General features: G+C 41.6%; 2 protein-coding genes across 2 annotated transcripts; one reads left to right on the forward strand and one right to left on the reverse strand.

Moving 5' to 3' along the window:
- Window positions 1-798: 798 nt before the first annotated feature.
- Window positions 799-5,572, reverse strand: LOC113437867 (SH3 domain-binding glutamic acid-rich-like protein 3). The gene is made up of 3 exons (XM_026703054.2): window positions 5,503-5,572; window positions 2,713-2,880; window positions 799-1,297 (listed from the first exon to the last, which is right to left on the reverse strand). Exons 1-3 carry the CDS (start codon window positions 5,548-5,550, stop codon window positions 1,196-1,198), a joined length of 318 nt encoding a protein of 105 aa, XP_026558839.1. The 5' UTR covers window positions 5,551-5,572; the 3' UTR covers window positions 799-1,195.
- A 2,661-nt stretch (window positions 5,573-8,233) lies between these two features.
- Window positions 8,234-14,917, forward strand: LOC113437850 (TLR adapter interacting with SLC15A4 on the lysosome-like). Its single transcript, XM_026703027.2, has 2 exons — window positions 8,234-8,449; window positions 11,871-14,917. The coding sequence occupies exon 2, from the start codon at window positions 11,918-11,920 to the stop codon at window positions 12,785-12,787; it is 870 nt and encodes a 289-aa protein (XP_026558812.1). The 5' UTR covers window positions 8,234-8,449; window positions 11,871-11,917; the 3' UTR covers window positions 12,788-14,917.
- Window positions 14,918-22,890: the final 7,973 nt, after the last annotated feature.

Genomic DNA, 22,890 nt, shown 5'->3' on the forward strand with positions numbered 1-22,890 from the left:
GAAACTCTGTGAATGGCTCTGCTGTTGCTGGGGTTCTGCTAGTTCTTCTTCAGGCCTTTGATCACCCACCTTCTGGACTATCAGACCTTGGCATCAAATCATGACTTCAGCTTTTGTCTCATAATCCCACTGCGCTTGAGTTTCTTTGGCTGGCAGCCCTGCTCCTAACTGATAGCCGTTTGCAACTCCTTAAAACTCTTCTTTTCCCTAGTTCATAATGGCCGTGGGCTCTGAATTAAGAAAGTTCAATCAGAAATCTTTTTTTTTTTAAAGTATATGATAGGAATCACACATTTTTGAATAGATTTTCATTTTGTCTGTTACATTGGGCTTAATCGTGGCAATGAGGATGCTATACCAGCTTCCAATTCCAGAAATCTATTAATAAAAGCTGCACATCTTCTGCTGTTTTCTGTTATGATAATGTGTGATTTCATAATAAATTTTTTTCTACTTTTACACTCAACAATCATTGTTATTTTTAACTGCTGCTTTCGCTTCAGGTGTGGTGATCACCCAGCTTTTTAATGCCTGTTTATACTTTTAACATTTTCTTTCTTTTCAATAACTTCTCATTGGTAACTGAGGTTATAAACGCTAACAGAAATGGGAGCATTGAAAACGAAAGGAAATTTATCAGTATTTTTGGATTTTACAGTACAGAAAAGCCTTAAAAAAAAACTTTGAGGAAAAAAAATCCCTGCTTCCAAATCAATTCAAGGATTCAACCTAAAGGCAACACATGCATTTGCAGGATATTTGAATCATGTTCTCAAAGGAGACACAACAGCTCTTGAGTAACTTCACATTATTATTTTATTCATCCATCCAGATAATATTGGAATCCAAAGTCACAACTTCAAAAGATAGATTCCATCTGGCATTCTAAATGTGTCAAAATCCTTCTATCTGGTAGGGGAGATTTTAAGTAGGAGTGTTTAACTGTGTGTCTACCCAGCTACCACAAAGTGATAGCTCACTTTTCGTGTTCTCCTACTATCAGAGAAAGGTATTACTGCCTCGTCCTCATAGTAAATCTTATACAAAAAGCTGATACAGCAGACATTGCTTTTTTGCAATTCCCATGACTTTCACAGGGAGCTGAATTTCTTTGACATACAAAATTCCTGTTTTTCTTTAAACTTTTGTAAAAAAAAATGGCTTAAGCATTGAACACTTTTATAAAGGAACATCTTCAAATTGTGGCCACATTTTTCCCCACTCTATCTACAGCTGCTACCTTAAGGAATTTCTTAACTTCTTCATTTTCAGTTGCTTCATATAGCATTTCAAAGTCCTGAAAACGAACACAAAAGACAGAAGTTAACTGAGTTAAGAAACAAGAAAGGCCTTGGGATGAAAGTTACATTTCAGCTGGACGTCACTTTTTTGAACTTGAATCTGATTATCCCTGGATTCAAATGGCTGTTCCATTCCTAAAATTACTGGATTATGCCAATCACTCATGGACTACAGATGTCACATTAAACCATGGTTTGTTAACAAGGAGATTCCCAGAACATGCTAAACTGAACAAAACCATACGATGGGTTACCGTGTTCTGAAAACTCTTTATCAACTTTTATTTGCTAATTTGAATTGTTGAAAGGAGAAAGCAGAAAAGAAAGCTCTATGGTGGGATAAGATGGTAAAAATATCTGATTTCCGCTACATACAAGCAAGAATATTTTCCAATCAAAAACCAACCAACCAACCTTCTCCAGGGACAACTTGCCCTCCTGCGAATCTGATTGATAGGCCAGCCCTAAAAATGGGAAGATTGTTTGGTTCTTTTGTGCACTTTGGAGCACTAAATAACAGCTCACTGATGTAGTTCACACACTGTATTTTCCCTATCCTTCCTCCCCTCCATCCATTTTTCCACTTGGAAATAATAGCATAGTCAATATGTAACCTGTGCTAGGGATGATTGCGACGTTCAAAGAAGAAACAAGCTGGAGATGGTGCCAATGAGGGAAGATAAAAACAAGAACGAAAAGAAGTGAATAAATTCCACAATTGTTTTCTTTTGTGGGGGCGGGGCTGGGGAGGAAAGGTTAACGAGACATATTCACACACAAAATACATTTTGAATAAGTGTGCTTTTATTCACCTTCAGTTGGGGCTGTCCAACTTGTTTGTCCAGTCATTATAACCAGGGGTGGGATTCAAATTTTTTAACAATTGGTTCTGTGGGTGTGGCTTAGTTGGTGGGCATGGCTTGGTGGTCATGTGACTGGGTGGACATGGCTTGATGGTCATGTTATTGGCTGGACGTGGCCAACTCAACATCACTCACATCGAGGCACACATCTCCTCGCCTGGCATCTCATGACTGTGGGGATGCTGCAACAGGCGTAAGTGTGAAAAATGGTCATAAGTCGCTTTTTTCAATGGTCACTCCACACAAGCAAAGTACCAGCAAAGGAGGGGAAAAAATCCTCCAGAGAAGTTCCTGAGGCAGGAAATCTAGGTCTGCCAAGAATGTAATAAGGGTTAACGGAGAGGCAGTTTCTGTAAGCAACACCAGAATGTTTCCTTCCTGCCTTTTTTACAGGATTAGGCCAATAATTTCTTCTAACAACCAGTTCTCCGAACTGCTTAGAATGTTAACAACCGGTTCTAGCGAACAGGTGCGAACTGGTAGAATCCCACCCCTGATTATAACCGAATCCATAATTTGGATGCCTCCCCCAGCCTGAGTTTTCTTACCCCGCAATATTCATCTCCGTTAAATATCTGGGGTGGGACTGCATCAGCTTTGCCAACTTTGTCCCTCATCTCTTGCAGCAAACTGTCACTGAGAGAGACATCCACCAACTGGTACTTCAGGCGGTTTCCATCCAGAATACGAAGAACCTCAGACTGCCTCTGCTTCACCTAGATATGATACCGACAGTTTTGGTGAAGAGGGAAGGTAGAGATTTCGGGGTGACAAAGATCTGACAGCATCTCTTACACTTCAAATCCAGGCGTTACCATGGGGCTGATCTAGTCTTCCACTTAGAGGACGATTGTGGGTTTTAGTTAGAAGTGCTGGAAGCTAACTTTGTTAAAAAGAGTTAGTTCAAAAGTGGGTGACTTTAGCTGGGGCTACGGATGCAGCTTCCTCACGGTTCATGCTCACTTTTGAGTATAGCCCTTCAATACCGCTTCCCTCCCTCCACCCACCCAAATTCCCCATCCCTATTTTAGTAATTTTGCATTTCCTTCCTTTCTGCCCTCTGCCAAGGTGAAATCACTATTTATATCACAATGGATTATTTTGCAAAGTAAAAGTTTCATAATAAGATAGAGAACAAGGGTGCATCCATTAACAAAGTCACATATGATTTATAATCCCCTGTATATTTCCTTAAGTAAATTTGAACTTACAAATTTCTTGCAGATCATTATGCTACACGAAAAAGATTCCAGACAAATGATAAGTATTTTTGAAAGATGTGCAGAATTTTTTTTTTAAACGTCTGCCCATCCCTGTATTCTACTTCTGCCAACTGCAGATTTTGATGTTTTAATCTGGCCACAGCTTTCTTGTAGTACTATTTCTACTGATTTTTTTGAAACTAATTTATTTTGAGACATAGTTTATGTGTTTCTATTTTTAAGAGAGTGGCAGTTTTTGAACATTAAAAAACGTGCCTTGAACAGAATGCCTTAGGAATTATTTTTGCTTCTAGCAGATGGAAGAGACTGGTGTAAAATTATAGAATAAGATATATATTTTATATTAAAAAGATGATAGCACAACTTGCACTTCTTTAAATCTGTAAACTGCCTAGAGTCCTTAAGAACGAAGGCAGCAGATGAAATGCATCAGATATATACTGTAGATGCCCAGGCACTCTTGTCAATCCAGGTACCAACAGAAAATAATATTTATAGCTCAGGCTTGAACACTGTAGAGTTCGTGGTGATCTCTGAGTTTGTTTGTTTCTTTGCAGACATTTCAATACTCAACTAGGTAACAGCATCAGTGTTAGAAGGGAGTGGGGTTTGCTGTTATATAGTCTCTTCTAGCACTAATGTTGGCTGCCCCATTTCAGTGGGTTTGCACAGGATAAGTTTCCAATGAGTATTATTATGTTACTTCATTGGAAGAGTGTATTTGTAGCTCTGCGTTGAACTGTGGTGTCCTTGGTGCTTCCTGAGCTTGGTTGCTTTCTTGCAGACATTTCACTACCCAACTAGATAATATGATCAGTGCTAGGAAGGAGTGAGGATTGCTCTCTGTCCATCAAGGCTCGAGAATGAGGTCCAGGCATGGCAAACCATCATGGATGAAGTGGATCTGTCTCATCCCCATTCTCAGTAGCTCCAAAGAAGCCCAGGGAGAAGGACCTGGAGACCCTCTTCTCCAGGCGTCCCTGCAGGCCCAAGTGTGTGTGTTTCACAGCCCTTAACTTGATCTCATTGCAAGCCTTTTATTGATCTTTTAAAATCAAAGTAAATTCAAAGTAAATTCAAAGTCTGAGGGATCCATTTCCCTGACTCTCTCCACTTACTCAGGATGCCCCCATCCCATTCAGAAGATGCCCTGGACCAGCCTTTCCCAGCCTGGTGGCCTGAAGTGATGGAAGTTGGGGGTCTCTGGAAGGGGTGGTGGTGTCAAAGGGTGGTTTCAACACTCAATGAAAAGTGCTCAGACACACAAAGGAAGCTAAGGTGGCTGGGAGTGATGAGAGCTGTGATCCCAGAGTCTCTGGAATGCTACTGGGGCTTGTATTCCAGACACACAGAAAAGATGCTAAGGTGGCTGGGAGTGATGGGAGCTGTGATCCAAGCCTTTGGAAGGATACTGGAGCTTGTAGTTCCAAGATGCAAAAGGGATACTGGGTTGGCAGGCAATGATGGGAGCTGTGATCCCAAAGTCTCTGGAATGCTACTGGGGCTTGTAGTTCCAAGATGCAAAAGGGATACTGGGTTGGCAGGCAATGATGGGAGCTGTGATCCCAAAGTCTCTGGAATGCTACTGGGGCTTGTATTCCAGACACACACAGAAGATGCTAAGGTGGCTGGGAGTGATGGGAGCTGTGATCCAAGCCTTTGGAAGGATACTGGAGCTTGTAGTTCCAAGATGCGAAAGGGATACTGGGTTGGCAGGCAATGATGGGAGCTGTGATCCCAAAGTCTCTGGAATGCTACTGGGGCTTGTAGTTGTGAGACATCCCCCCCCCCCCGCCCCAGACGGTGCTGGATTGGCTGGGAATAATGGGAGCTGTGATCCCACAAGCACCGGGCGGGGCTCGCAGTTCCAAGACAGGCGAAGGGCGCTGAGGACGACTGGAATTGTAGTCCCCACGTCTCTGGCGCGGGAGGGGACCTGCAATCCCCAACCACAAGGAAGGCGCTGGGGATGATGAGTCCTGTAGTCTCCGCACTCCCAGAGGGCGACGGGTTGCAGAAGGGCCCGGGGTGGCTCGCCCTCCCTCCCAAGCAGCTCGGCTTGTAGGGGGGCTTTGGCCTCTCGGGCGCGGTCGCCCTCCCCAAACTGCCCCTCACCTCCCTGGAGCCCGTCACGCTGGTGTAATACACCCGAAGGGCGGCCATGCTCGCCCGGGACCCGCCGTTGCTATGGGAACACAACCGCCAGCGAGCCTCGGGCGTTCAGAATGGCCAGTCGCGCTGCCATTCAAAGAGCAGCCCACCCCCATCCCTGGTCTCTCCTTTCCTCTGGTTATTGCTCTTCTGCGCCCCTCGCGGGCCGGAGGGGAACTGCGGTGGCGGCGCCTAGAAAGACCGTCAGACGGAAAAAGACTTTCTTGTCGACCTTTGAGATGGGTCGGTGTTTGCGATGCTTGCGCCTCCCGGCTGGCCAGATGATAGGAGCTGGAGTCCGGCACCGAGACTGGCTGGGGGTTCTGGCTAATGCAGGAGGGCGCAGAAGATCTGGGATTCAGAGAGAGGAGGGGAGACTTTGTGTCTTTGTGATGGAATGGAATGGAATAGAACAGAACAGAACAGAACAGAATAGAATAGAATAGAATAGAACAGAACAAGAAGCAGGGAATAGAATAGAATAAGGAATTAGAGTAGAACAGAATAATAAGAATAGAATAGAAGAATAGAGCAGAGCAGAGTAGAATAAAAAATGGAATGGAATGGAATAGAATAGAATAGAATAGAATAGAATAGAATAGAATAGAATAGAATAGAATACTGCATTGTCGCTTTGAATGTACACTAATCATACATTAAAATGAAATTATGCTGCATATAGTGCTCAAAGGGTCTCCACCTCTAATATAAACATGACAAGATAACTGAATAAATATAGAACTATGCGTATACCTACATATATTATATGACACGGAGAAACAACGCAGTCTAGTTCGGATGTATACATGTATATGGTGAGAGAAACAAACCTTGCGAGTTTACCAGGCAGATGGCATAGGGAACAAAGCTGTTGCAGAATCTGGTAGTCCTGCTAGAAATACTTTGAAGCCTCCTCTCAGAGGGGAGCAACAGAAACAGACCATGAAGTGGGTGTGTGGGGTCTCTAACAAGGGTTTGAGTTTTAAGCACATAGCACTTACAAGCAGTATCCTGAATGACAGGAAGTGAGCTTCCTATAATCTTCTTGGCTGTCCTTACCACTCTCCGTATGGACTTTCTGTCTTTTGTCATCTTTTGATCGCCCCTTTTGTCTCTGAAGGATCTCAAGACTCAGTTCTAAGTCTATTTTTCTACCACCACTATTATCACTACTCCAGAATTCCTATTATAATGCTAATAGAACTTAGAAGAAAATTCCTGACACAACAATTAATCAGTGGAACAACTTTGTGGGTGCTTCATCACTGGAGGTTTTTAAGGAGATTGGACAGCCATTTGGCTGGAATCCTATAGGATAGGGTCTCTACTTGAGCAGGGGTTTGGACTACTAGAAGATCTCCAAGATATCTTCCAACTCTGTTATTTTGTTATTCTTCTGTAGCCATTCCATTTTATCATCAGGACAGCCCTGACAACTCAAGTGAGAGAATCTGGCTCACAAATAACACTGACCTCTAAGATGGTTGGTTTGCTTCTGGGCTGAGAGTCACCTGTAAAATCCATCCAGAATGAGGTAGTATTATGTATGGCTTGGTTACCTATTATAAAGTGATTAAATCCTTCCTCAACAAGATGTGTCAACCAGGTCAGATACTGACCCTGAACATCGAAGTAGTAATCTTATATTTACACAAAATACTGGTACACAAACAGTGCTGCTTTGCTTGGAGTCTTTTTGTACGCCCAGAAGAAATGAATGAACTTCGCCTGGGAGATAACTGAAACTTTCCTAACTATATATCCAAAGAAAATTCCTTACAATTGCTATGCTGGAAAAATGTCTGTAACTCTAAAAAAAAAAACCCCATGATTTGTCCTAAGCAAAGCTTGTTAAAGTAAACCTGGTATTAAACCATGATGAATAAAATTGTGAGCTATCACTAAGGTGGTATGGTATGGTCTACAGGCAAAACCACACTTGGAATACTGCATCCAGTTTTAATCAACGTGATGCAAAAATATGCTGAGACCCTAGAAAGGGTGCAGAGACGCTCAAACATGATGAATGATTGTAGGGTCTAAGTATGTCTAGTCTAACAAAGAAAAGGACTGGAGTGAAATGAAAGGAGTCTTCCAAAATTTGAGGGGCTGAGTGAGAGAGAGGAGGGGGTCAACCTATTTTCCAAAGCACCTGAAGGCAGGGGAAGAAGTAACTAATCAAGGAGATAATCAACCTAGAAATAAGGAGAGATTTCCTGGCAGTGGGAACAATCATCCAGAAGTTGTGACAGTTCCATCACTGGAGGCTTTTAAGAAGAGGTTGGACCGCATTTTGTCAGGAATTGTATAGGGTCTCCTGCTTGAGCAGACAGTAGAAGACCTCTAAGGTGCCTTCCAATTCTGTTATTCGATTAGATCTATCATGAGAATAATTCAAGTGAGATCTAGAATGGGCCACGGTAAAGGTCTGTAAGGAATGTGGAAATTCATTCTGAGGGTCTATATTTTCCTCATCCACACCTTATAATAACTCCAAGATTCAGCCTGCTCGGTGCGTCCTGTCGAAAAGACAATATAACCTCTGCTTGCTAACAATTTTCATTTTCCTAATTAAGTTGTTCTTCCTCTTTCCGATGCAGTTCCGCAAATCGTATCAGTCACAAGAGAACACTGCTATCTGCCCTATTACACAATGTAGATTTTAAAAGTCAGATCCTTTTTTGGATTTACTATGGCAGGAGGGGTGACCACAGAGTTTCTTTTTCCCCCTCACTAGAAGTGGCTTGTTGTTAAATGCATGAACATTGCAGAATCCCAGAGATTCAAGCATGGCTTGTGGAGAGTAGCACATCTGAGCATCCTCTGGAAAAAAAAATCAGAAAAGAACCATCCTTGTGTCTATTTGTGGCTGTTTTCCTATTTGATCCCACAGAGCATGTAACCAGAAAAGGTATGTTCATTGCAAACACTGGAAGATTAACATTTAAATATGTCCAGGGCATTTGCTGTAAACCTCTCAGAGTTGCTCCCTAGAGTGGCATATACATTTAATAAATAAATACCAAAAAAATTTAATTATTTTACTGAAGGGGCTCCAAACTGTGACAATTGGAGATCCAATTGCTTAATGTAGTTCATGGTAGGATTTGCAAGTATCACTGACATTTTGGAATGAACGTTTTAAAATCTTTTTAAAAAAATATTATTCGCAAAGTAATATATACAGGCAGTATCACGTGGATGCAAAAAACGGCTTGGTGACAAATATAAATCTAATCTTATCTGCAAATCATAATCTTACTAAGCCATTCATAGTCCTGCTGGTTTACCTTGTTGGATTATATTATTTTAATATTGTACAAAATCTATGTCTGCACCCTGTCTCCTATAGATTACCTGGAGTAAACTGTAACTTGGAGAGATGCCACGTTAAACCTTTTGCCATCAGACAATACTCTAGAATTTCTTGCAATATTTTAGGGATGACCTACAGTGGCTTTATTGCTTGAACCATTGGTAAATTCATGAGAGATTATACACAATCCTCCCACCTAGGCAGTATAATAAAGGATATTCAGTACTCACCTTGAAACAAAACGGGGACTTAGTCTGCCCCCATCTTGATGATATTTCAGAAAGTGACAAAAATAATATCTTCAAAAGACCCTTCCAACTTGTTTTTATGGCAGCTAGACCTTTATTTATAGATTCTAATAGACTCAGAATCAGAACAGAGCTGGAAGGGACTTTGGAGGTCTTCCAATCAACCCCCCTGCTCAAACAGGAGAACCTATACCATTTAAGACAAGTGACTGTCTGGTCTCTTCTTAAAAATCTCCAGTGACAGAGCATCTACAATTTCTGAAGGCAAAGCTGTTCCACTGGTTAATTATCCTCACTCTTAGAAAGTTTCTCCTTAGTTCTAGGTTGTCTCTCTCCTTGATTAGTTTCCATGCATTGTTTCTTGTCTTGCCTTCTAATGCTTTGGACAATGTGTTATCCAATAACCCTTCTCTTTGTGGCAGCTCCTCAAATCCTGGAATACTGCTATCATGTCACCCCGCTTGTCCTTCTTTTCTCTAGACTAGCCACACCCAAATCCTGCAATTGTTTTTCATATGTTTTAGTCTCCCAGCCTTTAATCATCTTAGTTGCTCTTCTTTGCACTTTTTCCAAATAGTTTTGTACAAAAAACCATTTATTAATGTTATAAATCTTTTAATACATTTTTATACATGTATTAAGTGTTTTTATTTTATTTTAAGTCACCTAGAATCGAAAGAATAGGCTGTGTATAAAATTGGGCTAGAAAAAATAATTCATTGTGGTTGTTTAACTTGCACAACTTTACGTAAATTGGGGTTCTTCTTAAACTGATTTCAGAACAGGGTACCAAGTTGAGAAACTTCTGACCAGGACTGAAAGACACTTAGCTTCACCGCTGTTACGGACGTGGGATGTGGTTTGGGTGAGCCTCATACGCTCAACCACAATTTCCTGTTAAGCTTTTTTCGTTTTGAAAAATGAGAATCACAATACACGAGTTGTGAGAGTTAATAATAGCAACTTATTAAATGTAAATGCTGCCCCTCATAGCAATTCTGGACTGAATGGACACATTTGACCTGCTTTCATAAAATACCCAAAGGAAATTATTAAAGCAAAGAAGAAACGGTGGGGTCATTGGTGGTCTCTGAACTTGGTTGCTTTCTTACAGATTTTTCATTACCAAACTAAGTAATCTCATCAGTGCCAAAGGGAGTGGGATTTGTTCTCTTTTTATATACAAATAGTTTGTCCTGTCAGTGTCAGTATGAATGTTTTTGGTCGTTCCTTGTTTAGGCTGTTAACGCGGTGGCTCAGTGGCTAAGAAGCTGAGCTTGTTGGCGGTTCGAATCCCTAGCATTGTGTAATGGAGTGAGCTCCTGTGACTTGTCTGAGCTTCTGGCAACCTAGCAGTTCGAAAGCATGTAAAAATGCAAGTAGAAAAATAGGGACCCTTTGGTGGGAAGGGAACAGCATTCCGTGCGCCTTCGGTGTTTAAGTCATGCTGGCCACATGACCATGGAGACGTCTTTGGACAGAGCTGGCTCTTTGGCTTTGTAACAGAGGTGAGCCAGGTGAGCCCCTAGAGCCAGAAACGACTATGCAAGGGAAACCTTTACCTTTACTGTAGTTACTTGAGCGGAGTATTGTTTACTTCTTGTTTATTAGTCTAGTATTAATCTTGGTGTTAATCTGTCCTTATCTGGGTGTTGACTGTTGGTGGGAAAGTGTTTTGTTTCCTATTTTGTTTTTTTGACAGTGCAAACCACTAATATATAAAGAGAAAGCAGCTCCCCACTTCCTTCTAGCATTGATGATATTACCTAGTTTGGTAATGAAACATTGTCGGTAAGAAAACAACCAAGTTGAGAAAGCGTAAGTTCACCCTTGAGCTACAACTCTTCTCTTCTACAGAAGAAACTGTAATTTGCCTGTCTGGTACGGTTTGCTGATAAAAGAAATTGATGTACCAACTTTCTAATTCCTTTAAAAAGAAGAAGAAAGAGTTATATGTGCAATAGGAACCCAGCTAAGGAAAATGAATCAGAGTGTAAAAACATCATATACATTGCATCAAATGTTACTTCCTTAATCAGCTTTTCTTGAACAAGTTGCAGTCAGATGGATGTCTGTGTGGTAGACTAATATGTAAAATGCAATCTACAAATCATAACATGGATTCACAGAATGCATTGAGCTAAAGCAAAGCAAACATCTTTGTAAAAGTTTTCACCCACCTAGCTAAGCCAATTGTGATCCAATTTAAGAGCAAATCCTTCTTGCTTAGGGTATACCATGTCGTGTGAATCCAACCATTATGCTCTGCAAACCATAGTTCATGGTTTAGAATGAATGATCTCAGCCAATTATGAATTAGGATTCGATATCCACAGACCGATATTTTTTCATTTGCTTGCTTAACTGCAAATCATTTTCAGTGTTTGTGGAGCCACTGAGTAGCTCTCTAAGTGTTTCTTCCGAGTGAGTTAGAACACTCTGGTTCTCTAATGCTTTGCAAAGCCTTGCCAAATTAATGGGATTATAAAATACGTTTTGCTTAGCATAAGGGCAGCACAGAAAAAGAAGAACAAAAAATTAATCGCTGCAACATTTCCAGACGTTTTAGATTACAAATACCAAAATTCCTACATGCCAACCATGCTGGTGTGGGAATTCTGGAATCCAATAAACCAGGAAGATCTTGGTTTAAAGAAGGCTGAGGATATTTTGCTGTTATCTTAACCGAGGGACAATGAATTAAACAAAACTGAATGTGTTTTCTCTTTCCTTCTCTAAATAACTTCTCCGTGTATTTTTTTTTTAAGGCATTTGCTCTGCGTAGTCTTTTTGAAGATTTGTCTCCTGAGCCACCATGCTGGCAGAAAGCTTCCTCACTGTCTTTGCCTATAAACACGAGCTTTTGGACTCCCGTCAAGGCCAGTTGCTCAAACCTGTTGGACAAGAAACTTGGCAAAGCCAGTTTGCAAATACAGATGAAAATGAACAGCTCTTTACGGAATCCAATCAGGCAGCAGCTGAGAAGATGGCGAGGATTCATGGTGGTAACATGGGCCCCAAAGGTCCTCAGCAGATCCCTGGAGAAGATGCACCAAGGAACAAAACCCACAAAATATCCCTGTCCATTCCTCAGTGCATAGCAGTTCAAGAGCTGTACTGTGGGAAAGATCTGGATTTGTACAGATCTTGGCCATGCCAAAGTCTTTATCAGAATTATCCCGACCTGCATATCAGAGGAGATCATATCGCTGACCATACACCCGATTCCAATCGCATAGTGGACCAGACTTACAACACATTGTCTGGTCCCATGTTCTCCTCCACAGATCTCCCCTTAGATACTCCCTTCCCATTAGAGAAACCCAGGGTGCTAAAGTTGGGGTGTGGTGATGAGGTTGGCGAGAACAGCCTGGCTATCTGTAAGGAGCCCCTTTCTAACTCATTGCTTAACAAACACATGGAAAAGGAAATCCAGGAAGTCTATAAACAGTTTTGGGAAGAGAAGTTGACTCACTGCAATTCCATCACCCACTACCTGATGTCGAACGGTCTGATGAGTAACCTTGGTGAGGCCCACCACCCATTGTCTCATGGACACCAACAAACGCTCTTGCACTCTCTGGCTCGTCTGGGCTTGCACAACACTAGCAGTGGAAACAGCAGTGAAGTTAGCACACCAAATTTGCAAATCTCCGCCCCGCTTTGCAACAGAAAATGTCTGTGATGCAACGTGCACCACGAGGGAAAGCAATAGATCCTTTAAGACACAAACAAATGGGACAGTCTTTGGTTTTAATACTAGAGTGGACAAGCTTTGATGGGCAAGCTTTACACTTAAAGTTTCTGGAAGTAAGCAGTTAGCAGGGCAACAACCTATATACAATGGAACCCTATCATGCATATAAAAAAATCTGAGAACTTCTTGAAGAAAACCTAGGCATTACGAAGCCTATTTTAGAGTTTATGTTGCATTGTTTTCTGTGTATCAGTGATTTTTAGCTATTAACAAAACAACAGATCAACAGAATAACAGAGTTGGAAGCGACCTTGGAGGTCTTCTAGTCCAACCCCTTGCCTAGGCTGGAAACCCTATACCAGGGTCCCCAACCTTTTGGACCTCAGGGACCACCAAACTCATAATTTTAAACCCCATGGACCAGAGACCCTGAGAAAATCTCAAAAAAACTGCAGGAAAATTCCCCACCCCGTTTTCCTACCAATCAATCATTCTTTATTTGGGATCGCAGGATACCGTCTCCAGCTCTGTTCTCAAGGGGGAGAGAGAGGGAGAGAGAGAGAGAGAGAGACTTTTGGCTTCATGCAAGGAAAGCAGCAGAAGAAGCAGAAGTCTTTCTTTCTCTCCCCCAAACCCCGCCAGAAATGAGTCTTTGTGAGTATTGTTGCACCGGCGCAGCCACTTGGAGCAGGATGCCTTCCAGGGTCCCAAAGACTCATTTCTGGTGGAGTTTGGGGGAGAGAAAGGAAGACTTTTGCTGCTTTCCTTGTGTGCAGCCAAAAGCAGAAGAAGAAAGAAGTGGAAAGAAGCAGCCCGGTGGCCGGTTAAAAAAAATAGGGGAACAGAAACAAACTGGATTTCTGCTTTGGTTGTTTTCCTGCAGACATTTCATTACCCAAACTAAGTGACATCATCTGTGCTGGAGCATCAGCCCTGATGATGTTACCTAGCTTGGTAATGAAACATCTGAGAGAAAACAACCAAGCTGAAGAAAACACCAAGGATCTCTCGAACACTACAGGGTTACAAAGGAAAAATAATGAAGCCCTAAGTGTACCCTGTTTTCTCCGTACTTGGCTGTTTCCATTTTTCTGCCTCCAGATGTAAGGGAGTTCACTTAGCTGTAATTCTTAGAATTTTTAGAAGTTTAAAAGTATGCCATACAATGGAGATGGAAGCAGTTCAAAGACAAGACAGATACCTTTCATCTGCTTCAGGATCACAGATGCTGACAAATAACTCCCAGTTTATCAAAACAAGAAACTGGATGCATTTTTTTCATTTCCAATATTATTATGCTAGCCATAATAATATTAATTCCTAGGATGTTAGTCCAGCAGTAAAAAAATACCACATGAAAAGTATGCCTTCCCTTTAGTTGTATCTCTTCCCTGTTTGGAATTCCTTTTATTCTGTTATAAACCTGGGGAGAAGGAAGGCATGCGTAAAGTACAACGAGTAAATAATCTAGAATGGTTCATAGAGTATGTTTTAAATCTCTAGCGCATTTGGTCTTTATTAGAAAAACAACATGACTGCAGTAGAATAGCCTCAACTCCTGCACTAGGTGACCATTTGAAGGAACCTTGGAGATCTTCTAGTCCAGCCCCCTGCTTTGGCAGGAGCCATTTTGAACAAAAAAAAACCCTGTTCAATCTCTTCTTGAAAACATCCAGTTTTGGAGCACCCATAACTTCTGAAGACAAGTTGTTCCACTGGTTAATTGTTCTCTCTGTCAGGGAATTTCTCCTCAGTTCTAGGTTGCTTTTCTCCTTGATTAGTTTCCATCCATGGCTTCTTGTTCTATCTTCTGGTGCTCTGGAGAATAGATTGACTCCCTCTTCTTTGGGGCAGCCCCTGAGATACTGGAACCTCACCTGGCCTCTGTCCCTAAGCCTGTGAATGGATGAGATGAGAGGGCTGTCAAATTCTTTGCTCCTTTTGTAGCAATTCAAAGGTCAGATTTTAACAAATGAAATAATGTCTACAATTTAAACTGCTGACTGTTAGAGGCATGGCAGCCTTTGGGCATCTCTTTGAGAAACAGGGCAATCTCACAAGGTTAAACAAAATGAAACTTTCTTTAAAAAAATAAAATAAAATATATCCAACACCCTTGTTAACTTGGAACAATGTTCATTTGTGGAAGAGGTGCAGTTACACAGAAAAGAAAGGGAAATACGCACAGACACACAAATATGTTTTTCTACGCAAACAACAAGATGGGGAGGTTCTGTCACTGTCTGCTTCTACAGATCCAAGTGAAAAAAGTTTTCCTTCTCCAGATTTCCAAATGCAGAGATGTTCAAATTATTAGTGGTGGAAAGCTGGGATGGATATAAGTCTTCATGAAAAAAACCCAGTGCTTGATGTTCTACCATGTTTCTTAATTTCTAAAGAATCTTACCCTCACCTTATACTGCAAACAGAAATCAACATGTAAATTCCCTGCTCCAGACAGTTTTACCTATTTTCTACCAAAGTAGAAGCAAAAATATTTTATCCATTGTTACAGTTCCTTGGAGATTCCAATTTTTTCTGGTTGGATGGTGAAAATCTGTGTTCCTGTTTTTGACTCATTTTCCAGCTTGTCGAGAATTCTGTTCTCATTTTTAAATATCTCTCTCTCTATTCCTCTCCCTCCCTCCCTCCCTCCCCCTCACTCTCTTGCTCCCTCTCCCTCCCTCCCTCTCTCCCTCTCCCTCCTCTCTCACTCACTCATTCCCTCTCTCTCCCTTCCTCTTCCTTCTTCTCTCACCCTCCCTCTCTTGCTCCCTCTCCCTCCCTCCCTCTCGCTCGCTCCCTCCCCCTCCCTCCCTCTCCCTCCCTCTCTTCCTCACTTCCCCTCCCTCCCTCCCTCCCTCTCATGTGCGCTCTCTCTCCCTGTCTCTCTCTTTCTTCCTCTCTCCCCTCTATGGTGCTCTCTCTCTCCATCTCCCTCTCTCTCTTCCTCTCCCTCTCTCCCTCCCTCCCCCCCCCCCTCTTTCTCATAATTTATATGTGGCAAAGAACATCTCTTCCCTGTGATTTTCTATGGAGCATCCGAGCTTCTCTGGCAGTACCTTACATTCATAACACGTTATTCGTTTTCTTTCATGCTATAAATTCAAAGTGGCTTGCAGAAAAGAAAAAGAAAACCTTAACCAAACACAATGAATAAACAATGCAGATTGTTCGGAACAGATGTTTCATTCGTTTCAAGCGTTTCTAACCCATGTATTTCTCCACAGGGGGTTGTTTACACAATAATAAATGCAGTGTGGAGACAGTTTGGTGTTGCGGTTCAAGGCACCAGGCTAGAAACCAGGAGACACCAAGTTCTAGTCCTGCCTTAGGCACGAAACCAGCCGGGGAAGTTCCTGAGCCCTAGGAAGAAGGCAAGACCAAATTTCTTTCAAAAACCTTACCAAAAAAAACTTCAGGGACTTGTCCAGGCAGTCACCAAGAGACAGTAGTAATTTAAAGCCCCCATCCCACCCACCCCCAAGAGAGGAGAGAGTAAAATTTAAATAAAAGCAGAGTGAGGAAATTGGGTTCACATTAAAAACAAAGTGGATTTTTTTAAAAGAAAAACCTTAGTGATTACATATTTAAAAGGAAGATATTTGTAGCTTGGAACAGACCTGTAAAAAGGTGATTTTGCTTGGGTAAAGAGATATTAAAGATAAAGGTTCCCCTTGTACATAAGTGCTAGCCATTTCTGGGGGAAGTGCTTATCTCTGTTACAAAGCTGAAGAGCCAGCGCTGTCCGAAGACGTCTCCGTGGTCATGTGGCCGGCATAATTAAACACCAAAGGCGCATGGAACGTTGTTCCCTTCCCACCAAAGTGATCCCTATTTTTCTACTGTCATTTTTTTACGTGCTTTCGAACTGCTAGGTTGGCAGAAGCTGGGACAAGTAACGGGAGCTCACTCCATTACACGGTGTTAGGGATTCGAACCATTGAACTGCTGACCTTTCTGATCGACAAGCTCAGCGTTTAAGCCGCTGAGCCACTGTGTCCCTATAAAGAGCTATTACCAGAACTATTACAGCTTTAAAAATATATGTTTGCCTTTGAGTCAATCTTGACTCCTGGTAACCTCATGGACAAGTCCCTGAACTTTTCTTGGCAAAAGTTTGGAAGTGATTTGCCATAGTCATCTTCTTGGGGCTGAAAAAGAGGGGCTGGCCCAATGTTACCCAGCTGGCTTCATACCTAAGGCAAGACTAAAACTTATGGTCTCCCACTTTCTAGCTTTCTCCTTCCAAACACAACACCAAATTGGCTTTCTTTCTGGTGTTATAGTTCTCCTTCCCCATCTCACATGCATTTTTGTCTGCCTGTCAAAAGAAAATAATAATTATATTAATTATTATAATTACATTAAACCATTAACACTTTGCTAGTGCCCAAAAAAAAGCAGCTATCAGGTTCTGAAATCAATTTCTTTCATACCATAACAGACTTTTCTAATGAAAGAGAGAATTCCGTATTTTTGGTATCAATATCTCCATTGTTGTTGGAAGAAATGTCCATCTGGTTCAGTTCCAAGCTGGGAGAAAGACACTGGAAATATGGAGGCTGACTGGAAAGATGGTTTAAGGGTGAAGCAGAACCATCAAGCACATACTTCTCTGGTGCAACTGACCACATGGAGTTGAGAGTGCGGGGGGGGGGGGTTATTTATACCTTCTCTTGGGCTTTGAACTTGAGCTTCCTGTTCCTGTGCAAGAACATGTATTCTATTGGCTGTTGTAAGGGTCATAGCTGGCTGTTGTAGATTGTCTGAGCTCCCAAGTTTTGTTGAAGTTTGGCTGATGTCATGAAGGGGATTGTTGGGCAATCCTACCCTATTGTGGCTGAGGGTTAATCCTACCTTTGTTCAGACCTTGTTTTAGGGAATTTTTGCCTATGAATGGAGCTACCTATCTCTTTATCTCTTCAGTGCTGACATCTGCTGTGGGCTATTAAGGAAAGATGGGGGCTGTTTTCCAAGAGCATGTTTCTCCACTTCTCATCCAGGAAAATATAATATTCTTCCTTTTTAATGTTTCTCAAAATATTTTATTCTTCAAGGAAAGGGGTGGCTGCTAACTTTCTACATTATCTTGGCTGCCTGTTAGCCCTTCTCTTTAAAAAAAAGTTACGCTTCTCATCCGAGAAGCTTCAGAACTTCTCCAGAACTGGAGAAGCTACTTTGACGAGAAAGGAAAGATTTTCAGGCATAACAATTTTTATTAGTTCGTAATGCAGCATACGAAAGAAAATACAAAATAACAGGAAAAATAGAGAAGAAAAAAAGGGAAGAGAAAAATAGGAGAAAGGAGAATACCCTTTGCCAGTGCTAAAAAAACAGCTGATTCTGAGATTTATTTCTTTCATACTAAAACAGGCTCTGAAGGCAACCGGTCTTGTCTAATGAAAGAGAGAGTTCCATATTTTTGGTATCAACATTTTCGTTATTGTCTTGATCGGCTTTTAGCTCTTCTGAACATGATAAGTACCTCAGCTGGGAAAGCAGAATTGTCTAGAAAGACACACACCTCCTTCCCTCTTTCCCAAGGGCCGATCCCCCTTTTGGGGACCTGCAAGGAGTGTCTCCAAATTTCAACCACGGGTTTGTGGAAAAATCACCCGAAGTGTTTCCCCATCATTTTGCAGGAGGCTGGAAACACACCAACAAATGTAGCGAGAACTCTAGAGGCTCTTCAAAACTCTCCCAACCTTTTTCAAAAGAGAAAAAGCTTAATCTGCTCCAAGAAGATAACGAAATACCCTACCCACTATCCATGTGTGTGGGATGAACTCATTCATGTTGTGTTGGCTTTTGTGTGTTCTCCCCCCCACCCCCCGCCACCTCTCAATAGCTGCTGTTTCCAGCAATGGGATCCTCCTGGGAGCTGAAAGAAATTCAGTTGAGAAAAAGCTGAATAGACCTTTTTATCCCTCCCTGCTGGCCTGAAATCCTTTCTCCATTCCTTCACGTCTAGGGAGGGTTCAGAGGCTAATCTGCTTTTCCAAACAGATTTGCCACACTCCTATTATTTTGATCCTTGGGTACTGTTGTGAAGAGCTTGTTAGTGTTGCATGGATGGCTGTGAACACGAGAGGGCAGCACAGGATGCAGAACTCACATAAATGGCCTTTGTTGCATGTTTTCATAGAATCCAAGGGTCTGGGGGATCTTTTAATCCACCCCACTGCCCAAGGTGGGAGTCCTTATACCACCCCACACAACTGGCTGTCCAATCTTTTCTTAAGACATTTTCTACACATTGGTAAAAAAAAAAAATCAGTACACCAAATACAAGCTAGGCGGCTATGACCTCATTGATGACCCTCACTCTGTCAAGGACTTTGGAGTACTCATATCTAATGACCTGAGCGCCAGAGCTCACTGTAACAGCATTGCCAAAAAGCTTCAAGAGTTTTAAATCTAATCTTAAGAAGCTTCTCCTCCGGTAGTATTGAATTGCTAACTAGGACAGGGGTGTCCAACCTTGCCAACTTTAAGACTTGTGGACTTCAACTCCCAGAATTCTTCAGCCAGCTTTGCTTTGCTGGCTGAGGAATTCTGGGAGTTGAAGTCCACAAGTCTTAAAGTTGGCAAGGTTGGACACCCCTGAACTAGGGCATACAAAACCTTTGCCAGACCAATACTCGAATACAGCTCATCTGTCTGGAATCCGCACTGTATATCGGACATTAATACAGTTGAGAGAGTCCAGAAGTATTTCACGAGAAGAGGACCACACTCCTCTGCTCGCAACAGAACGCCCTACACCACCAGGCTTGAAATTTTGGGATTGGACAACCTTAAACAAGCCGCCTACAGTTGGACTTAAGCATAGTATACAATATTATCTGCTACAATGTCCTATCAGTCAATGACTACTTCAACTTCAACCGCAACAATACAAGAGCACACAACAGATACAAACTTAATGTAAACCACTCTAAACTTGATTGCAGAAAGTACAACTTCAGCAACAGAGCGGTCAATGCCTGGAATGCATTGAACTTTATACTATTTAGTTCTTTCCCATTACTTCTCAGGTAGGTAATCCCTCACACTCTCCCAATTTCATCTCTAATCCTATATTCCATTTTGTGGACTCCCTTTCATATCCCTCCATTGGTAAAATTTATTCCGTATTTTGTGGTATTCGCCCCTGATTTCTGGAGGCAACTTCTGTTCCACTGGTTGATTGTCCTCCCTGTTAGGAAGTTCCTCCTCAATTCCAGGTTGCTTCTGTCCTTGGTTGGTTTCCATCCATTGTTTTGTGTCGTGCCTTCTGGTGCTTTGGAGAATAATTTGACCCCCACTTCTTTGTGGCAGCCCCTCAAATACTGGAATTCTGCTATCATGTCACCCCCTAATTCTTCTTTTCTTTAGACTAGCCAGACCCCAAATCCTGCAGCCGTTCTTCATATGTTTCAGTCTCTAGTCTTTGATCACAATTAGGTCACATAGGGTAATAAGATTGGGTCTGGGTTGGGGACTTCTGTCCTCATTGTGAGTTGTGTGTGTGTGTGTGGGAGGTGCACAAAGGGAGGCTCAGTCAATCTCATTGTACACATGTTGTACTCTGATAATAAAAGTAATAATAATAATAACAACTTAGTTGCTCTTCTCTGAACTTCTTCCAAAGCCTCAACATCTTTTTTGTAGTATGCTGACCAACATTGGTTGCCGTATTCCAGGCGTGGCCTTACTAGGGTTTTGTAAAGCGACACTAATACTTCACGGGATGTTCTGATTTGGCCATATGAATAAAAAAAAATAATGGTTTAGATAAATAACCCCCTTGGAAAATGGATGGTCATGTCACATGCAGCTACAAATTCACTCAGCAGTGCCCGGAAATGGATGTCAGGGTAGGTTTGCTGACCCCCCCTGCTGGAGTCCGCTTTCTAAAACGGCTTCCCAGGAACCAGCCAGATGGAAGCCAAGTGCTGATTTGCATACATAATCATATTTATGTTAAACAGACCGATTGAGCACACGCGTGTTGGTAAACAAGGTTGACAAACAGCAATCTGGTTAAAATTACACCGAGCAATATAGCGTTATTTGCGTTTCGTGGAGGAGGGTGTGTAAAAATGTTGGGCAGTGATGAGGCAGCCTTGGTGAGAGTCTTCCAAGGTCTGGTGGATCAAGGGATCTGGTGACCAGTTGGACCGGCCGGGGAAGATGGGAGTTTGGAATTTAAGGCACCTGGAAAGTGTCCGTGGTTCAGTTAGGGTGTCAGCGAGTAAATGAAGAGAAAATGGCTGCAAGGGATTTGGGTTACTCTTTAAAATAGAACTCTCTTTCCTATTTTCCCCAAATCTAGCATGCATCCCTAGTTTTGGGGTATAATCCCCATCATCCCCCCTTTAATTCAACTCCACCCCCCAGCTTTTCTGTATTTATTTATTTGAAGTATAACAAGTAGAAGATATGATGAAGTGTACTCAAAATATTTATGGTTATTTATTTTTTTATCCCGCTTTATTGTTTTTATAAATAACTGTGAGCATACGTAATACTCCTTCTCCGCCCTGTTTTCTCCACAACAACAACCCTGTGAGGTGGGTTGGGCTGAGTGAAGGTGACTGGCCAAATGTCAGACAATCAGTTTCATGCCTAAGGAGAGACTAGAACTCACCATAAAAATGAAGAATATATAAAGTGATTTCCAACCTTCATCACAGCAGATACACCTATATATTATCTGTTTACTGACTATAAGATTAAACAGATATTTATCCCATACCCAGAAGCAAATCCAAAGAAACCCCAACAACAAAAAACGTTTCAATCCTGATATCAGTAAAAAAAAAAAATCCTTGCCAGACCATTGCAAAACATTGCAAAACAAAACAGAAACCAAAAATACTCACTTGATAAAATAAATCGATACTTGATCAAATAAATATCCCTTCCTTTTACTTCTCTTAATCTTTAATTTGATCAAAAATTGTCATAGCATTTGATTTCTCTTCAGTTCTTCTGTATATTCACTGAACCAGCCATAATGTTAGCAACAGGTCCACCTGAAACCTGTAGCAGTCCACTCCTGGGACAGCGTTCCAGAGGGTTAATGTCATTGTCCAGAGGATCATGGGTTGCCCTCTTCCCCTCTTTGGAAGAGCTTTATAGCTCCTGCTACCTTAAGAAAATCCAAAACTGTCTCAAAGATCCATCTCATCCTGGGAACCCTTAAAAAAAAAAAACTATTACCATCTGGCAGGCAGTACAGGACGATAAAAGCGAGGACAAATAGTCTGAAAAACAGCTTCTATCCCAGGGCAGTAACTCTACTGAATTCTACTGTATAGTGTGCAATATGAATGCAATATCAGGGGGTTTTCAATTCAATGTATAGAATGGGAAGGATGTGTGTTTGTGTTTTATGTTTATAGTTACAATGTACTCTGAAGATGGCATTTAATTTTGTTGTACGAGGGGCAATGATAATAAAGTAAACTAAATTAAATAAGCAAATGTAAGCTGCTCACAGGAAAGTTTTTTTCTTTTAAATGATAATTTATGTCAGGCTGCTGTTTATAGAATTCCTTGTTTGCTTACATAGCATTTCTGTTCTATGTTTTTGATGTTTCTCATGGAGCAAATGATTACATTATTTTTTTGATTACGTTATTTATTGATTACATCATTTAAAAAAAAACATTGCAGAACCTTTCCCACTGTGTCTTTCTCCCTCTCTTGTGACATGCATGTAATGCCATTGATTTAACAAGGATCAGGATGAAAATGCATCGCCGGAGGAGATAAAGATTGATTCTGGGATTTTAGCATCAGTTCTATTCATCTGAAATGCCGTTGTTTAACAAAAAGCATTTTGTAGTGAGAAAGCAGGTAGGGTGAGAGGTCTGAAATCTCTTTCGGAATCCCTCTCTGTCTGCATCCTTTTGATCCCACCTCTCTGCATTAGGCTAATGGTCTGGCGGTGTTACTTCCTTCATCTATTTTTTCAGAAAGAAACTCATCTGGTATCTCCCTATAACACTGGTGTGTATGAGAAAAAGGCCTCTTGCTGTGGTGTTTTATTGGTAGTAAAAGGCAGGGGTGGGTTTCTATCGGTTCTGTCCACCTCTGTA

Source organism: Pseudonaja textilis, chromosome 12, assembly GCF_049901715.1.
Source record: "Pseudonaja textilis isolate UNSWEBS1 chromosome 12, rPseTex1.2, whole genome shotgun sequence".
Classification (NCBI taxonomy): Eukaryota; Metazoa; Chordata; class Lepidosauria; order Squamata; family Elapidae; genus Pseudonaja; species Pseudonaja textilis.